Here is a 16,818-nt window from a genome sequence, read left to right as displayed (position 1 = left end):
GAACATTCCTTCGCCCAGTCTTCACTGCCCCCCCCCCCCCTTTTTCTAGTAAACACACTTAAACTGCAGTACACTCATATAACTTACTATCTATCATTTACTATCCCACTTAACTATTATCATTTGCTATCCCACAACTTATTATATGTTGTACCTATAAATTAGGTACAACAATACACCACATTAATTAACAATTCATAATAAAATTACATTATTAACAATTCATAATAAAAATACATTATTAATAATTCATAAACCCCCTTATGAAAACCAACTTTATTTATAACAAGGCCTTCAAGGTTTCAGCTTTACTATGCTAAAATCAGTGGCAGTTATTCCTTTGAAATATGAAGAGCCAGGACTGCTTTTATGATTCCAAACCATTTTTGGGGGGACCATAAAGAAAGGATTGTGCAGTGTAAATCTAAAACTATTTAGGATCCCCAGACTTGCATCTCTTAAATCCATTCTGTTGCTGAATTGTGCAGCTGTAACACTGAAATACACTTTGTCTCTTTCAAAGTAGTAAAACAAGAAATTAAATCATGTACTTTGTCATTAATTAAGTCTACTTTTTTTTGTCTCCACACACACACAAATTGGATCTGCATACACACAAATTGGATCTTGAAAACAGTTCATTAAGCCCATAGTTTGTTGTGAAATTCTGCACTAGAAAAGGTCCACAATATTTGGTGTATTTTTGTTAACTTGGATTTTGCCTTTCAAGATTTCATCCAAAACGACACTGAGATTTTAGAGAATGGAAATTCAAGGCTCATGAAATCTGTGTTTTCATTTGTTATGTGACAGTCTTTGAAAGCAAAAGAGATTGAATCCCCCCATTCCAAGCTTTCATTACCATTATCCTGTGCATAGCTTGAGGAATGATGTTCATAAAATAACCAGTATTTCTGTTTTTTGTGAGCTGTCTTTCTGTGAACTGATGTGGTTTTTTTTAAGGACCCTCCTCTTGCAGGAATGAATGGGTGGTCATATATACTAAAAGCAAATTATTTGAAATGTGAAATTGGAGAATTGGAAGAATTGGAGTCTGGCAATGAATACATTTTATAGGCACTATCATTTGCAAGATTTTGTTACAGCTGGTTCTAATTCATCCTGAAATTAAATTACAGAAGGGGAAAAAATGAGATAAAGAAAAAGAGAGGCAAGGGGAAAGAGTGGCATGCCTGTTGTCCCACTGACCTATATTAATTATTCCAGAGATGCTGAATAATTTTATATAATAAAGACTGTAGCAAAGACTGATACTGCTGTCTATAAAGCTTCTGAACAGTCCTTAAAAGAGTAAATCCGGTTCAGTATATTTACCACTTGCATTGCCTGTTGATGATCAGAAACTGGAAAGATTGTGTGTATAAAGCCACATGTGTAAATAGTAAAAGAAGGAATGAGAGACTCTGAAGATGATTTAGGGTTGAATTGCATCTGCTTTTTTTCTTATTATTATTCACATGGACTTTTAGAATATAATCATGGGAGAGAGAGAGGGAGTAATTTTTTTTTCTTTAGAAAATCAGTCTGAATGCAAGGAAAACATGTTTTTGCAACTATCTGGGTTGTTGTACTGAACATTATGCAAAATAAACAAATATAATTCCAAACTTTGAGTAGGATTTTTTTGTTTATTCTCTTTCCTTTTTTTCCCCCCAAGCTAGCACAGTCTTTTTTCCTACTTCTTTGTGCATTATTGGTTGCCAGGTGCTCTCCAGTGTTTGTACCATGCTGTCATGCCACTTCATATGCCCTTTCTCTTTTTTAGTCCTTCTGCCACTCTTCTGTCTTCTGCTTTCTTTTCCCTTCATTTACATGAAAATCACTCTGAAGGTTGTTTGTTGGAATATGTACTGTCTTTATGCCCTTCTTCTCAATTATCAGAATTCTTCTTGTGACTGAAAACATCTTTATTTTCCCTGATATTTTTCCTTTCATTGCATTGCTTTCTGAATAAAAAAAAAAAGGAGAGGAAAAAAAGAAAAAAAGATGAGACTGACACTGAAGCTGCACAACATTACTAGCTCTTTCAACAAGGTCTCTATCAAGCCTAAGATAAAATTTGTAGATTGTATATCCCATTAATCAGGCAACCAGAGCTTGTAAACACCACCTGCAACTGTTTTAATATATACCTCACTTTCTTCACTTGGCTGAAGTACCAGCTGTAATGTCATCCCCCATTTTTTGGCTCGCATTCAGACAAGCTACTTCCATCCCTGTTTCTTATCAGCTCATGCTGCATTTTGTATACATCAGTACCAGTGTTGTTCATCTTACTTTCTACAAAATAACACAATCTTCTTTCCATGCTCTAAACCCCTGCCTGGAAAATGTCAAACCTAAACTTCCATATAAGTACATAATTCTCAGAAGCACTGGCTTATGTGTATGAGAAGTATCATCACCAAGCAGATATTATCAGACCTACAAGAATGATTAGCAGAGTTTAATTTTTCTACCCAGGGGTGATTGAGATGCCATTTTCCAATCAAATCTCTGTATTAACATTTTGCAGTAAAATATTAAATATTAAACAAATTATAGGCACTACATATATCTCCTTACTAACACACAATTTATTTTATGTATATTTACTTTTTAAGTGGAAATTCTTCTAAACTCAGATAATTTATTGTGACTACAGTCTATTCTTCAAACTACCAGATTTTAATAACTTCCGTCTTATTTCTGATTGGCTGCATTATAAAACCTCAGTGTGTCATCTAGAAATTATTTCTTCATACTTGGAAACAAGTGCTTTTAGTATCTAGCAAATGACAGAAGCTTGGACATCTGGATTTGCAATATTCTCAGCAAGCAGAACTGTGAATCTGTGGCAATTAAAAAATAGAACAAAAAAACCCCACATTGTGTCCAGTTAATGTGAATGTATAAAGAAACTTTGTTGCCCGAATAACCTGAATTGCCTCCCTTACAGTAATATTTCATGACATGTCAGGACTCTGGTAAATCACAGTTTTAGATTCAGTATTTCTGACAATTATTCTTTTTTTAATTTGAACAGCTCATTTTTGAGCTCCTTGATAATATGGCACCCTCCTCAATGATTTTAGAAAAGTATGCTTTAATATTATGTATTTATATTAGTTTTTGGCTGAAGTTCTTGGAAGTTTTCATGCTGAAATTAAACTTACTGTATCTAATTTAAATGCTTGTTTTAATATTTTAAAAAGATGGACCAAAAAAAAAAAAGAAAATTACACAGAAAGCTGCATATTGAACTATTTGCCAAAATGGGAACATACTTCCAAAAAAAGACATTCTTTTAGTGAAAAAATTATTTATAAATATTTATAATGACAAATATTAATGGAACTTTGCATTTATAGTTCACTGACAATTTTAGCTCTCATCTCCGTGCCATGCTTATTTAACACAGAGAATATTTACTGATATTTCCCTATTTTCTTTGTTCCTATTATTTTTCTCAAGCTTCTCTCTGTCAGATATTGCAATGTCTTGGGGTTCTTAGAGCAAGCTTTAGTATGAGCCCCTCTCAATCTAAGAAACTAAGTATGACCCTAAATTATTTCTAAGTTCATGGGAGTAGACTATTGAAAAATCTGGCTGCAAGAAAGGTAATTCAAGTTACTCAGTTCAAGGCACTCAACAAGGCTTCGAGGCTGAGTGAAGTTTCTGTTAAATCCCTAGATCTCCTAAGTCTCTGTGTTTTTATCTAAAGTTCTTATTTGGTCTTAGAGAAGACCCTGCTTGAAGACTTCAGGTTTTATTTCTCAGTAGGGAAATGGTGCAGCTGCAACACTGTGAGTACTTCATGGAACTAGTTCAATAAGCTGTTCTGTCAGATGCTGCACAGAGTAGTCCAGTTGTTACTCATTTTTTGTACAAAGGAAGAGCTCCAGGTAGAGTAAATCATTCTTGGCCTCTGCAAATATACAAGCACATATATTGTAAACTGTTTTAAAGTTCTTCAACTGTTTCCACCTATTGCTGCTTAGATAGGATCTTCTACATTTCACCCACTAAGTAAACTTTAGAAAGGCTGACCCCCTTTTGTCCCATGAAATCTGATCTACCTATCACCATCAAGGGACATCTGGGATTCATCTTATCTTTTCCACTGGATTGTTGATTAATGGAAATTGTTTTGAATGGGATTCAAACATGGCAAAACTCCATGGACCGTATGAATAACAATAAAGTAAAATAAGAGGTCAAGTTAAAAAAAAAAAAAAGAAAATTGATGTGAGGAATAAAATGAAGCCATAATAATATGGACCACATTACATGCCTAAGAAGTGAGGAAGAAACCGCTGTATATATTTTAAAATGGATTTCACAGATCAAAGGGGTTTCTGATCACCTTTAAAATTATATATATTTTCATTGCAGTACAGGAAATCTTGACCTGACAGGATGAATAGAGATTATAGGTATCCAGCACAGGCTCAGTGTTTCAGCAATATCTCATGACCCTTTGGAAGCTAAAAGCCATAAAAGACCCACTTAGGACTCACAGAATTAAAGGAGGAACAGTTGTTTCCTATTCACTGGAATTTTTTCATCCCTAAAAGGTCTTCATGAATAGGAAGTTTGAAGATAAATGGACCTAGATGAAACTTTCAAGTCTATTAGTTCTTTCTGCTTCTTCAAGGAGTGCAATGGCAGCAGTCCCTCATATCTTCAGGGGCCCATAGATATTTTCCAAAAGAAAACAAGACTGGTAAGACTTGGCTATAGTATCAAAATGGGAATAACCTGAAGCAGGACTGGACTAGTTTTGTGGCCAGATACCAGGGCTGCTACATGCTCGAGGCCAAACACAGGCCATGCAGATGTGGTTAGCAAAATTCCTCACAGAACCACATAGCCCATGCAGAGATGCACTACCTCGTGTTCACTGCTACACTGACTTGGCCCATGCCTTCTGGCTGTCTCAAAGTGTCTGTGAATCTGTTGTGCAGGTAGACAAGCTGCATACTGTACACAGCTCCCAGAATCAGACCCTTAACTGGACCAATATGTAACTTCACTCAGGCCAATGGAGCAGTGCTAGCTGGCAGCCATAGAGGGTCCCCTTCCCCTAAACGATGCAAGTATCAAAAGCAGGCTTGATTTTTTTTCAAGAAGACTTTTTAGAGTTAGTCTGTAGTTTCTCCTATCTAGGAGCCAGCAGAGATAAGGGACAGCAAGACTGCCTCAAAACAGCAAGTGGCCTTATCTAAAGGTGTGCAAAGTGTTTAGAAGAAAATAGCAATTTACTACTTGAAAATATTTGCAAAAAAACCACTGGTTTTTGTCACCGTGACATTTTATGAAAATCCTTTACTAGGATTTTCTTCTTCTGAGAAGCTGAAGAGCCTCAGGAAAGAAATGTAAACAATAACTATTTGCTGCTGTGAAATGCAGCAGGTGCATCTGTGATTGCTCCATGCTGATTGTTTTTAATTAATGACCAATCAAAGATGCAGCTGGGTCAACTCTTTGAGAGACACAAAATTATATTATCATTTCATTATTTATTCCAGCCTTCTAATGAATCTTTTCTCTTTATTCTTTTAGTATAGTTTTAATATAGCATTTTTAATATAATATTTATCAAAATATAATAAATAAGCCTTCTGAAACATAAAGTCAAAATTCTTGTCTCTTCCCTTGTCCTGGGACCCCTGCAAATCCCACAGGCTTTACCTTATCTTCTGTTTCAGCAACTAGAATACTTATTTACAGGCTGAGAACTTATGTTGGGCTTTGATCATGTGTTTGCAAAAATGTCAGCATGAAGAGGCTCTGATCTCCACTGACATACAATACAAACCAAAAAAAAAGTAAATTTAAGATTAAAAAAAGTGGACGTGCTAAGTTTTGTACAGTTCCTATATTTTCAGTCTCAGTGACCTGCTTCTAAAAATGAGAAATATTCAGAATTCAGACCACAAATTTTCTCAACACTGTCCATTTTGGCATAAAAATATTATACAGCTTGTGAAGGTATTATACATGAACATGCAAGTACTTGCACTTTTTTAAGCAGAAGAAAAGATCCGTCCTGAGGTAAAGACATCTCCAATGCCTTCAGGTAAATTTAGGATTCAGGATTTCAGCAGTAGAAAATCTTCTGTACCAGACTGTGACCCTTTTTCACATCTGTGTGCTAAGTAAATATGTGTGTCTGTGTTTCTGACTGCTTGCATGTATTCTTAATTGCTTCAAGTTTCACATGAAAACTTTTTTAAACACAAGCTCTGCTATTTAAATCCATTGTTTTATTTTGACCACAATATCAAAGACTGGAAGTATTTAACATCAGTCCTGGTCACCTGCCGTGTCCTGAAGGCTTGTTATGTTGAAGAGCGTTTTTTATTTCTTTGATTCAGAAGTAAAATACAACACAACAAACATAGTATTGAGTTCTGTACAAAGCAGGATTATGAATTCTGTGTGTCGTATGCTTTATTGGGCCTTTTTCTCTTTGTAAAAATAAAGCTGTTACAAGCCAGGAAGTTCTGAAGGTAGAGCCAAGCTTGAACCAAACTAGAGAGTTGGCTTGGATTCTGCAACCGAGCCTTGGCTTGGGTATCTGCCAAGCCAATAGACCTGACTGTATTCATTTACAGACAGAAAAATTCACAGAAGGGTAGGCAGCAGAAGATTTTGTGGTAGGAAATAAGGCCACTGTGTTCTTCTTTTCTTGTTTGAAAATGGAACTAAAGCAGATCTTGGGTCAATCAGTAACTGTCTTATTGTTCATCCTTTGTATAAGAGCAGAACATAAAGACCACTTTTTCTCTAATTACAGAGCTGTAGAGGGATAATGAATTCCCCACATATTTTTCTGCTTGCTTCAGTGTCCAAAATTAGTTGTGTATCAAAAGTTTGCCCAGATCATAGAAAGACCCTGGTTGCCCCTCAGTTTTTCTTTATATTTTAAAATCAAACTGAAATACTTGCAGCATTTTTTTAATCGTTTGTAATATATCAATAGAAAAACTGAGTTCTCCAGCAGTAAAATACCAGTTACAGGCTTGGACTTTCAACCTCCACTTTCAAAAAGGAGAAACAAGCTCTGGGTTATTTACTCCTTGATACATATTTTTCTGGAGCTAGATTTAACTCACATCATTTTTTCTCTTATGCCTTACTCCATTGAACCTTTTGTAACAGGAAAACTGTTGCCTTCTACTTAGATCACAGAACTTTTGACTGGAGTTTGACCCTTCACTTTTGCAGTGCATCAGACTCAAACACAAAGTTAATTAATTGAAAATTTCCTCATGTGGTATACAAAGAAAATTAGATGACAATCTGTGGCTAAGGCCACAGCTTGTATGTGTGTATATTTCACAACAAGAAAGGTTTGGAACATTGTGATCCAAGATTATTCAACATTCAAATAAAATAGCCATAATCACATTTCAACTGTGAATGAGAGGACAGAAGGGCTTACCTGGGTTTAAGCCAAGGGGTTACAAATGATAAATTCATAGCCAAGACTGTGCCATGTTCCTTTGGGAGGAGATTTGAAACCTTACTTTTTAACACAGATTTTATTTTAGATTTTAATAATAAAAAATGATCCATTAATGTTGCAAAGTGACATGCAGCCTCCATATCCTTTATATTCAAAGCTGTAATAGTTTGCCCTTTTTAAAAAATGCAGAAAAATGTTAGTGAATAAAGGGATAAGAAAAGATCTGAGAAACATAGGTGATTATTAAAATCTAAGAAGAGATATTTTCCCTCAACAGCAATAAGAGTTTCTTGAGTGGGAGCATAAGAAGTCTGTGAATAAGGTTTTTATTAATGATCATCTAATAGAAGAAGTAGTTTGAGGGCAAACAGAGAATACAAATATCCTATAAGTATATTGACTAGTTATGTGATTGTGTGTACATCAAAAACTTTTCCTACGAAGCCTACCATCAACATGTAGGATTATCTATGATTTAGGATTTTAAAAAATGTTATAGTCCTCAAGCAGAGGGGGAACAACTGTTCATTTCATCTAGTATTTTGCCAGATATCATCCAGGAGCAGATCTCCTTATGGCAGTAAGGTGAAGGACTCCGTGATCTTAATAATCTGAGGTAGTCATATTGCCAACATTTGCCTTCTTTTATCTCAGTTCTAACAATGTTAAATGTTTTTTGTAAAGCTTAGCTCCTATATTCCTGTAATTATGTGAGAAATTCGAGTTGCTTCTAAGAAAACCCTAGTGAATCCCTAGCCTCTGTGGTTGCATGCAAAAGAAGACTTCAAATATCATCCTTCAAGGATCAAATACTGGAAAGGAAATAAAAAGAACTCATGTTTATTTTGCCTGAAGAGTCATTATTTTAAAGCTCTTCTTGCTCTCTTGAGAACCTGTCTAATGTTCTTCAGTGCTAAGTGGCAGCAAGGAAGTATATGTGAGTAAGAAAAGCCTAAAATTCTTGTCAACAATGTAGTTTATGCAGTAGGAGTGGTCTTTGGTTTTTATATCAGCAGACTGAGTTCAGAGTTAGATTTATACGTCTCACAAATCTCCTGGAGAATTAAAAAAGGGTTTTTTTTTAAGGTCTACTCAGTTGGAAGTCCCTAATTATGTGAGCTATGAAATCTTAGCTAAAGAAATGCAAATATGTACCAAATGCTTCTTTCTGATTCATTTTGCCACAGCAACTGATTTATGTCACTGAGGAAAAAAAAAAAAAAAAAGCTAGTGGCGAGAGCTTAAATAAAGAAACAATTAAACCACATAGTTCTTTTTTCTCTCTCCTCAAACAAAGGGTAAAACCTGTCTGGAAGAGAATGGCTGTGCACACACGTTTCTCCACATATGTGCACAAGTAGAACGAGATCCAGCAAGAGCATGGTGACCCTCTTTTGCTTAACCACAAGGCTGTGCTTAAGACATGTACATGGCGTTTCTTGTTTCCATTTACATATAGTCTTGGTGTTCTTTCAATACTTTCATGGAAAGAAGAAAGGTATAATCATCTGTTGAATTATGTGTCTTTTTTGTCTAAGCAGAAATTCTCTCCATCTGGCAGCTGTGGAACACTGCCAGCTGCATGATACTGTAACTGGCAGTCCTGAATAGGCCTGCTGATCTTCTCCTCCTTCTTTTCTGCAGGACTGCCCACCAGAAGCAGGTGATTTTCGTGCCCAGCAGTGCTCTGCTCACAACGATGTCAAGTACCAGGGGCAGTTGTATGAGTGGCTTCCCATCTCTAATGACCCTGACAACCCATGCTCACTGAAATGCCAAGCCAGAGGAACGGCTCTAGTTGTGGAGCTGGCACCAAAAGTTCTGGATGGGACACGGTGCTACACTGAATCCTTGGACATGTGCATCAGTGGCTTGTGCCAAGTAAGGAAAGAAGCCCCGCCTCAGCCCCTCTCCTCAGATCACTCTCATATGCTCACTCCCTCTCCTCCTCCATACTTGTGTAATTGTAGGGTCTTTATTTTAATCATCTGTTTTTATTTACTTAAAATTATTTGTTTTACTGTTGTGTTTTTGTTTGGTTTTTTTTTTTTTTTTTTTTTGAGTGGCGGTCTGTGTTGAAGGGGGAGACGTATAATCTCAAAAATTATTTTCTCATTTTATGCTGCTCCCTTGGGGTTCTTTTGAAGGATTTTATTATATGTTTTTGAACTGTTCTCTAGAGTTAGCTGCAGTAGCATATCTGATTTGAAGCACCAAGTATAAAGTAATGCTGTAGTTTTTAATTTAGATCATCAAAGTTTTCAAGATCTATCAATCAAATTACATTATCTTTGAGGATTATTGCTCTCTGTAAATCAGAAACCTGCATAGCAGTAGATGAGCCACTAAAGTGAAAAAACTGCCATTCCTTCTGTAGGACTAAGCAAGCTGCTACATCTCCTTGGACCTTAGCATTCCTTAATTGTTACCAATGAGTAATGGGGAATTTTTGACCCTTCACAGTGTGAGATCTCTTGGTCATTCAACCAATTTATTTGCATCCTAATTTGGTTTTTTATTACCTTTGTGCTTTTTTTATATGTTGGTGCTCTATCATTGCTCCTGTTAAATTACTTACCCTATCTACATCAGACTTTATTTTTCTAAACTACATGTAGACTACTGGCTGATGAAGGGGAGGACCTTTCCACCATCTCTTCTAGGTTCTGAGCACACCTAAGTCTCAAAAACAATTGAGTGTAGATTCATGTTTCATTGCACGGTGACCTTAAAATCTGTGTAAGCTTTATGAACATGTTGTTGGCTTTCTAGCGTATTTTCAACCACTTTTTTTTTGATGTGTTCTCCCTATTTCTTTTCTCTTTGATTTTCTGTTCTGAGCCAGAAGCAGACCTGAAGTAAATGAAATAGAGTAGATAGTTCCTGGGTTAATCTCATTTGTGATCTGAAGAAGGCAATCATCTAGACTTCTTGATCTAAACCAAAGGCATGTGTCTCAAACTTCTAGATTGCCTAATGAGACAGACTGTGCTTAGTCTTGTTTTCTCTTTTCAAAACTTTTAAAAAGTTGACTGGAAGCACAAAAATCTGGATGGGAAAAAGATTCAGAGTGTTTTGCATATAGTGGCCTAGGATTTACCAGCAGGCTGATTTCTAGCTTAGTCCAAATATGAAGCATACTTTTCTCAAGAAAACTTTCTCTTAGAAACAAAGTTCCTAAGCATCTAAAACAAACTCATTTGCATTCTCATGACATTCTTACTTGGAAGTCTGAAGTAGTAGCTGTGCTGCTAAAACTATAAATACTGATGTTATTTCTCTGTGGCTTGATAATAGATATAATATACTAGCACTAGTGTCCCTGAGTAATTTTAGTTAAACTAATTCTTTTCTTATATACACTAAAATGGTAGAATAATTTTTAATGCATAAATGACTTTATAGTTCCAATATTCTTCAGCATTCAGTTGCTTCAAAGAATTTGCCATATATTTAAAATTACTGCATTTTTGAGGATGACTAAAAAAAATTAAACTATAAATGCTCATGCTGTATTCCTTACAGTGAAAAATGGGTGTGTTAAATTTAAAGCAACTCAAAATATTATTGTCTCAGTGTATCCCTGTTAGCCTGTCATATCTTTGTGACAGTAGAGGTACTGCATTAAAAAATCCACAATTAGATTTATCCTAACTATATGCTAACTATGTGCTATAAGAGAGAAATAGCTTTACTATCTATCACAGCAATAGCTAGTCCTACATAAGCAGTCCAGAATGGTAAAGAGTATGGAATTTGCCATAATAAATGGTGAGCTTCCTTTAAAAGCAGTGATCTTCCATTGCTTCTATATAAGGTTACTCTAAAAGATTGGGAAACCGTAGTGTTATAGAAGAACCAGTGGGGCATTCTTTCTCTGTAAGATTTGTGTGAATAAACTTATTTCTGTAATTATAGGGAATGCATGTAAACTTCAGAGAAGACAAAATGTGATTTTAGAAATTACTTCTATTCATTTGCAGTAGGAGCTGCAGGCTACCACTTACCTAAAGTGCTTGACATACTGTAAACATAATAATCATGGGTCTCAGCAGTTTGTGAGGGTTCATAATGATGCTGGAAGAAAAGCAACATTTTCATGAGATGCCTCTGGAATGGCATGATTAGGGCAGGCAACTGTAATAATATACATATGGTTTGTCACAACTGCAAAAAATGGAGTCTCCTAAGATGTATCTTCCATATAAGGTCCTGAGGATTAAAAATGAAGTGTATTTCTTATGTAGTTTAATAGCAAGAGCCAGATTCTGCACCTGGTACAGGGCAACCCTGGTTTTTTATGCAGATTGGAGAATGAGATGCAGCAGAACAGCCCTGCATAAAGGTGCCTGGGGGTCCTGGTCGATGGCAAGTTGAACATGGGTCAGCAGTGCCCTGGCAGCCAGGAGGGCCAGCCCTGTCCTGGGGTGCATCAGGCACAGCATTGCCGGCCAGGCAAGGGAGGGGATTGTCCTGCTCTGCTCTGAGCTGGGGCAGCCTCAGCTCGAAGGCTAGGAGCTGGTTTGGGTGTCACAATATAAGACATGAAATTGTTACAGAGTATCCAAAGGGACACAAAGATGGTGAAGGGCCTTGAGGGGAAGATGTATGAGGAGTGGCTCAGTCACTTTTTCTGCTCAGCCTGGAAAAGAGGAGACTGAGGGGAAATCTCTTTGTGGCCTTCTACATCCTTATGAGGGGAAAAGGAAGTACCCATCTCTTCATCCACGTGGCCAGTGACAGGACTTTGGGAAATAACATGAAACTGAGTAGTAGAAGGATTAAATTGGATATAAGGAAAGAGATTCTTCACCCGGAGGTTGGCTGGGCACAGTAACAGGCTCCCCAGCAAAGTCGTCACAGTACCAGCCTGTTTGACTTTAAGAAGCATTTGTACAGTGCTCTCAGGCACATGTTCTGATACTTGGAGTGTCCTGCACAGGGACAGCTGTTGGACTAGATGATCCAGATGGGTCCTTTCCAACTCAGAATACTCTATGATTCTATAATAATGGGTACTTTGCAACAATTACACTATGCTGAAGGTGAAGAGATATGTTTTCTGGATTGCTCAGAGCAAAACTACTGAAAGCAACCTTAAGTTTACCCTCCTATCGGCTTGCATTGATCCAAGTGTTATGGCAACCAAGAAGATGTTCTTGAGATACAATATTATACATAAAACATATATTTATTGAATTATATACAGGAGTCCTGAATTAGTAAGAGTGATGTTAAGATCAGTGTATGCTTACATAGACATGGAGCATTTTTCCCAGTAGGTCAAAAAACAGTGTTAATTAACTAACTATAGGAATAATTTTCTTTGTATGCAAGACTTGGGTCAACCCATAGCCCATTGTTTGGTCACCAGCTGTTCTTCAGATTACTGAAATTAAAGGTTAGTTGTATTGCCTCTGTGTGCCTCAGTACTCACACCTGATTTAAAGATGATGGATTTCACTCTCATTGACAAGAATGTAATTGTAAAAAGGTGCAGTATTTGGACATTTTAAGATGCCTCTCTCATATTTATCCTTTATTTTTCATACAGTTTGGAAGTTTAAGACTACCAGTACCTTAGTTGCATATTTTTGAGTTAAATTATGACATTTTGAGCTGAAGCCTTTGTTTTGCCTGCTGGCCATTTTGTAGTTAAAGTCAGAAGAGACATCTGATTTTTATGCAGGGCAAGCAAAGCCAAATTTGTGTATAGAATAAGCTGTATCCCTGAATCTTTGATTACAGGAGTATGGTTAGAAATTCTTAAAAATATTTTTAATTTTATTTATGGAGATAGAGTTTTGGAGAAGTTACTCAGTAGCTGATTCAGATATACTTCAAGGCATAGGCCAGTACCCATGACTGTGACAGTTCAGAAATCATGCAAGCTGTGAGCATTTTTGCCTCTCTCCATATTATACAAACATTTATCTTTCCATATTACATCAATGCATTTTCCCCATGAAGAGATTTATAACTTGGCTTTGTTCTTTGTGTGAAACACCTAAGAAATTAATAGAAATTAATGTCTGAATATATTTTTTCTCTCTTTAGTTTTATTCTTAAATGCGTCATGACACAGACCAAACAACAACATTTTTAAAACAAAAAAACTTGGAATGTTACATGTTCTAGTTCTTCCTAATCTTCTTTTTACTCCTGAACATTTTAAATCCCTTCCTCTATGGATATCTCTGTAATTTGGATGTCCTTTCTTTCTCCCTTTTCAAAGAAATACAGCTTACTTCTCAGATTTTTGGGTCTCATTTTGAGTTTACCTCAGCTTATAATATGTCCCATTGGTGTATTACAACTAGCTTGAACCTCAGTGCCGAAGTCAATAGAATGGTCTTTAAGGAAAGAGTGATTTGAAGTTCCACATTATGAAATGTCTTTATAGACAGAATTAATGGGTATGCTGAGGACAACAGATTTAAAACTTACAGTTTCTAGTTTAATTTTCCCTGTTTGCAAAATAAATTCCTGTACTTGAAATCCATTTTTATGGTTTTGAGAGTATAAGCAATTTTTGCACACAACAGTTGAAGCTGCAAAGTTGGAGAATGGTGGGTTGATCCAGGCTGGAGGCCAGGTGCCCACTAAAGCTGCTCTCTGCAACTGCTTGGGGAGAGAAATTTTAACTGAAGGCTCATGGGCTGAGATAAGGAATGGAAGCAGTCATTCACTGATTACTATCATGGGCAAAACAGACTTGGGGAAATGAATTGAATTTATTGCCAATAAAAAATCAGAGAAAGATAAAGAGAAGTAAAACAAATATCAAAAAACATCTTCCCCCCTACCTCTCCCTCCTTTCCTCTTCCTCCTCCCTGTGAGCAGTAAAGGGAGATAGGGAGCAGAGGTTACAATCAGTTCATCACATCACACATTGCCTCCTGCCACTGCTCAGGGAGAGGGATCATTCCCCTGCTCCAGTGTGGGATCCCTCCCAGGGGAGACAGTTCTCCATGAACTTCTTCAGCATAGGTCTATCTTGTGAGCCGCAGCTGCTCCAATGTGGGTCGCTTTCCAGAGGGTGCAGTCCTTCAGAAAGAGCCTGCTCCTCCTTTTATTTGAAATCAAGCTAATTCTTTGTCGTCACACTTCACATTATCACAGCAAAAAAACCTGGGAAATTGGCAGCATGAGCATGTGTGTTAGAATAGGGATTTATACACTCTGTTTCATGCAGCTCACACCTGGTGTTTAATCTCTGAAAAAAAAGCAACATGGGTATTTTCCTTCCTTCCTTCCTTCCGCCACTTCCTTCCTTCCGCCACTTCCACCACTTCCTTCCTTCCTTCCGACACTTCCTTCCTTCCTTCCTTCCTTCCTTCCTTCCTTCCTTCCTTCCTTCCTTCCTTCCTTCCTTCCTTCCTTCCTTCCTTCCTTCCTTCCTTCCTTCCTTCCTTCCTTCCTTCCTTCCTTCCTTCCTTCCTTCCGACACTTCCTTCCTTCCGACACTTCCTTCCTTCCTTCCGACACTTCCTTCCTTCCTTCCTTCCTTCCTTCCTTCCTTCCTTCCTTCCTTCCTTCCTTCCTTCCTTCCTTCCTTCCTTCCTTCCTTCCTTCCTTCCTTCCTTCCTTCCTTCCGCCACTTCCTTCCTTCCGCCACTTCCTTCCTTCCGCCACTTCCTTCCTTCCTTCCGCCACTTCCTTCCGCCACTTCCTTCCTTCCTTCCTTCCTTCCTTCCTTCCTTCCGACACTTCCTTCCTTCCTTCCTTCCTTCCTTCCTTCCTTCCTTCCTTCCTTCCTTCCTTCCTTCCTTCCTTCCTTCCTTCCTTCCTTCCTTCCTTCCTTCCTTCCTTCCTTCCTTCCTTCCTTCCTTCCTTCCTTCCTTCCTTCCTTCCTTCCTTCCTTCCTTCCTTCCTTCCTTCCTTCCTTCCGACACTTCCTTCCTTCCGACACTTCCTTCCTTCCTTCCGACACTTCCTTCCTTCCTTCCGACACTTCCTTTCTTCCTTCCTTCCTTCCTTCCTTCCTTCCTTCCTTCCTTCCTTCCTTCCTTCCTTCCTTCCTTCCTTCCTTCCTTCCTTCCGCCACTTCCTTCCTTCCTTCCGCCACTTCCTTCCTTCCGCCACTTCCTTCCTTCCTTCCTTCCGCCACTTCCTTCCTTCTGCCACTTCCTTCCGCCACTTCCTTCCACCACTTCCTTCCGCCACTTCCTTCCTTCCTTCCGCCACTTCCTTCCACCACTTCCTTCCGCCACTTCCTTCCTTCCACCACTTCCTTCCTTCCTTCCTTCCTTCCTTCCTTCCTTCCTTCCTTCCTTCCTTCCTTCCTTCCTTCCTTCCTTCCTTCCTTCCTTCCTTCCTTCCTTCCTTCCTTCCTTCCTTCCTTCCTTCCTTCCTTCCTTCCTTCCTTCCTTCCTTCCTTCCTTCCGACACTTCCTTCCGACACTTCCTTCCGACACTTCCTTCCGACACTTCCTTCCTTCCGACACTTCCTTCCTTCCTTCCTTCCTTCCTTCCTTCCTTCCTTCCTTCCTTCCTTCCTTCCTTCCTTCCTTCCTTCCTTCCTTCCTTCCTTCCTTCCTTCCTTCCTTCCTTCCTTCCTTCCTTCCTTCCTTCCTTCCTTCCTTCCTTCCTTCCTTCCTTCCTTCCTTCCTTCCTTCCTTCCTTCCTTCCGACACTTCCTTCCGACACTTCCTTCCGACACTTCCTTCCGACACTTCCTTCCTTCCTTCCTTCCTTCCTTCCGACACTTCCTTCCTTCCTTTCTTTTCATAATGTGTATAAAATCTCCTCTGTGTTATTGGGTTTCCCTGTCACAATCTCTTAGTCTTTCTGATGCAAGGAAATGCATGCTATTTTAATTTTTGGGTTTTTTTCTGTTTTCCTGATCTCTTTCACTTCTTCCTGTTATCGTAGTCTTCATACTTCGTTCTCTCCCAACAAAATGTTTGCCTTCTGCTTGTGTGAATTCTGAAAAATGTTACTTTTCCTAACTCTGGCGAGGAAGAACATGAAAGTCTTTGCATCGTCTAATTCATGATCAAAGATTATTCAAGGCTGCTTCTATCTCCAGTACAGATGTCAGAATCTGTGTGTTGCTGTGTAACACCAGATCAGGGGTAATTTTTATGGTTTTCATTAAATATGTGGCCAAATAGTAAATTGTTGTGTAGTTTCCCAAAAGCATGTCCCATCAATATCATAGCCAAATCCCGACCTCATGTAAATGAGTATTGCTTCCCTGAAGTCACAATCATGAACGAGACGTTTTCAGTCTGGGCAGTCTCTTTTACTTATACAGCTGGAGTGACCCTTGCCTTCTGCTATACTTCAGTCTCTCCAGCCCAGGGATCCCAGGGGACCACATGTCACATAAGCGTCTGTGA

At 38.1% G+C, this 16,818-nt stretch overlaps 1 protein-coding gene across 3 annotated transcripts in view; it reads left to right on the top strand.

The window, feature by feature from the left end:
* Positions 1 to 16,818, top strand: part of ADAMTSL1 (ADAMTS like 1) — a 398,190-nt gene that overhangs the window by 253,383 nt on the left and 127,989 nt on the right. For 2 of the 3 annotated variants that reach the window (XM_038124997.1, XM_038124995.1), the window contains one exon: positions 9,119 to 9,355. In XM_038124997.1, coding sequence (XP_037980925.1) covers positions 9,119 to 9,355 — 237 coding nt within the window. The remainder of the gene's footprint in view (positions 1 to 9,118; positions 9,356 to 16,818) is intronic. The other variant, XM_038124998.1, reaches the window with a different exon arrangement.

Source organism: Motacilla alba, chromosome Z (genome assembly GCF_015832195.1).
Source record: "Motacilla alba alba isolate MOTALB_02 chromosome Z, Motacilla_alba_V1.0_pri, whole genome shotgun sequence".
NCBI lineage: Eukaryota > Metazoa > Chordata > Aves > Passeriformes > Motacillidae > Motacilla > Motacilla alba.
This window is presented reverse-complemented; position numbering and strand designations above follow the sequence as displayed.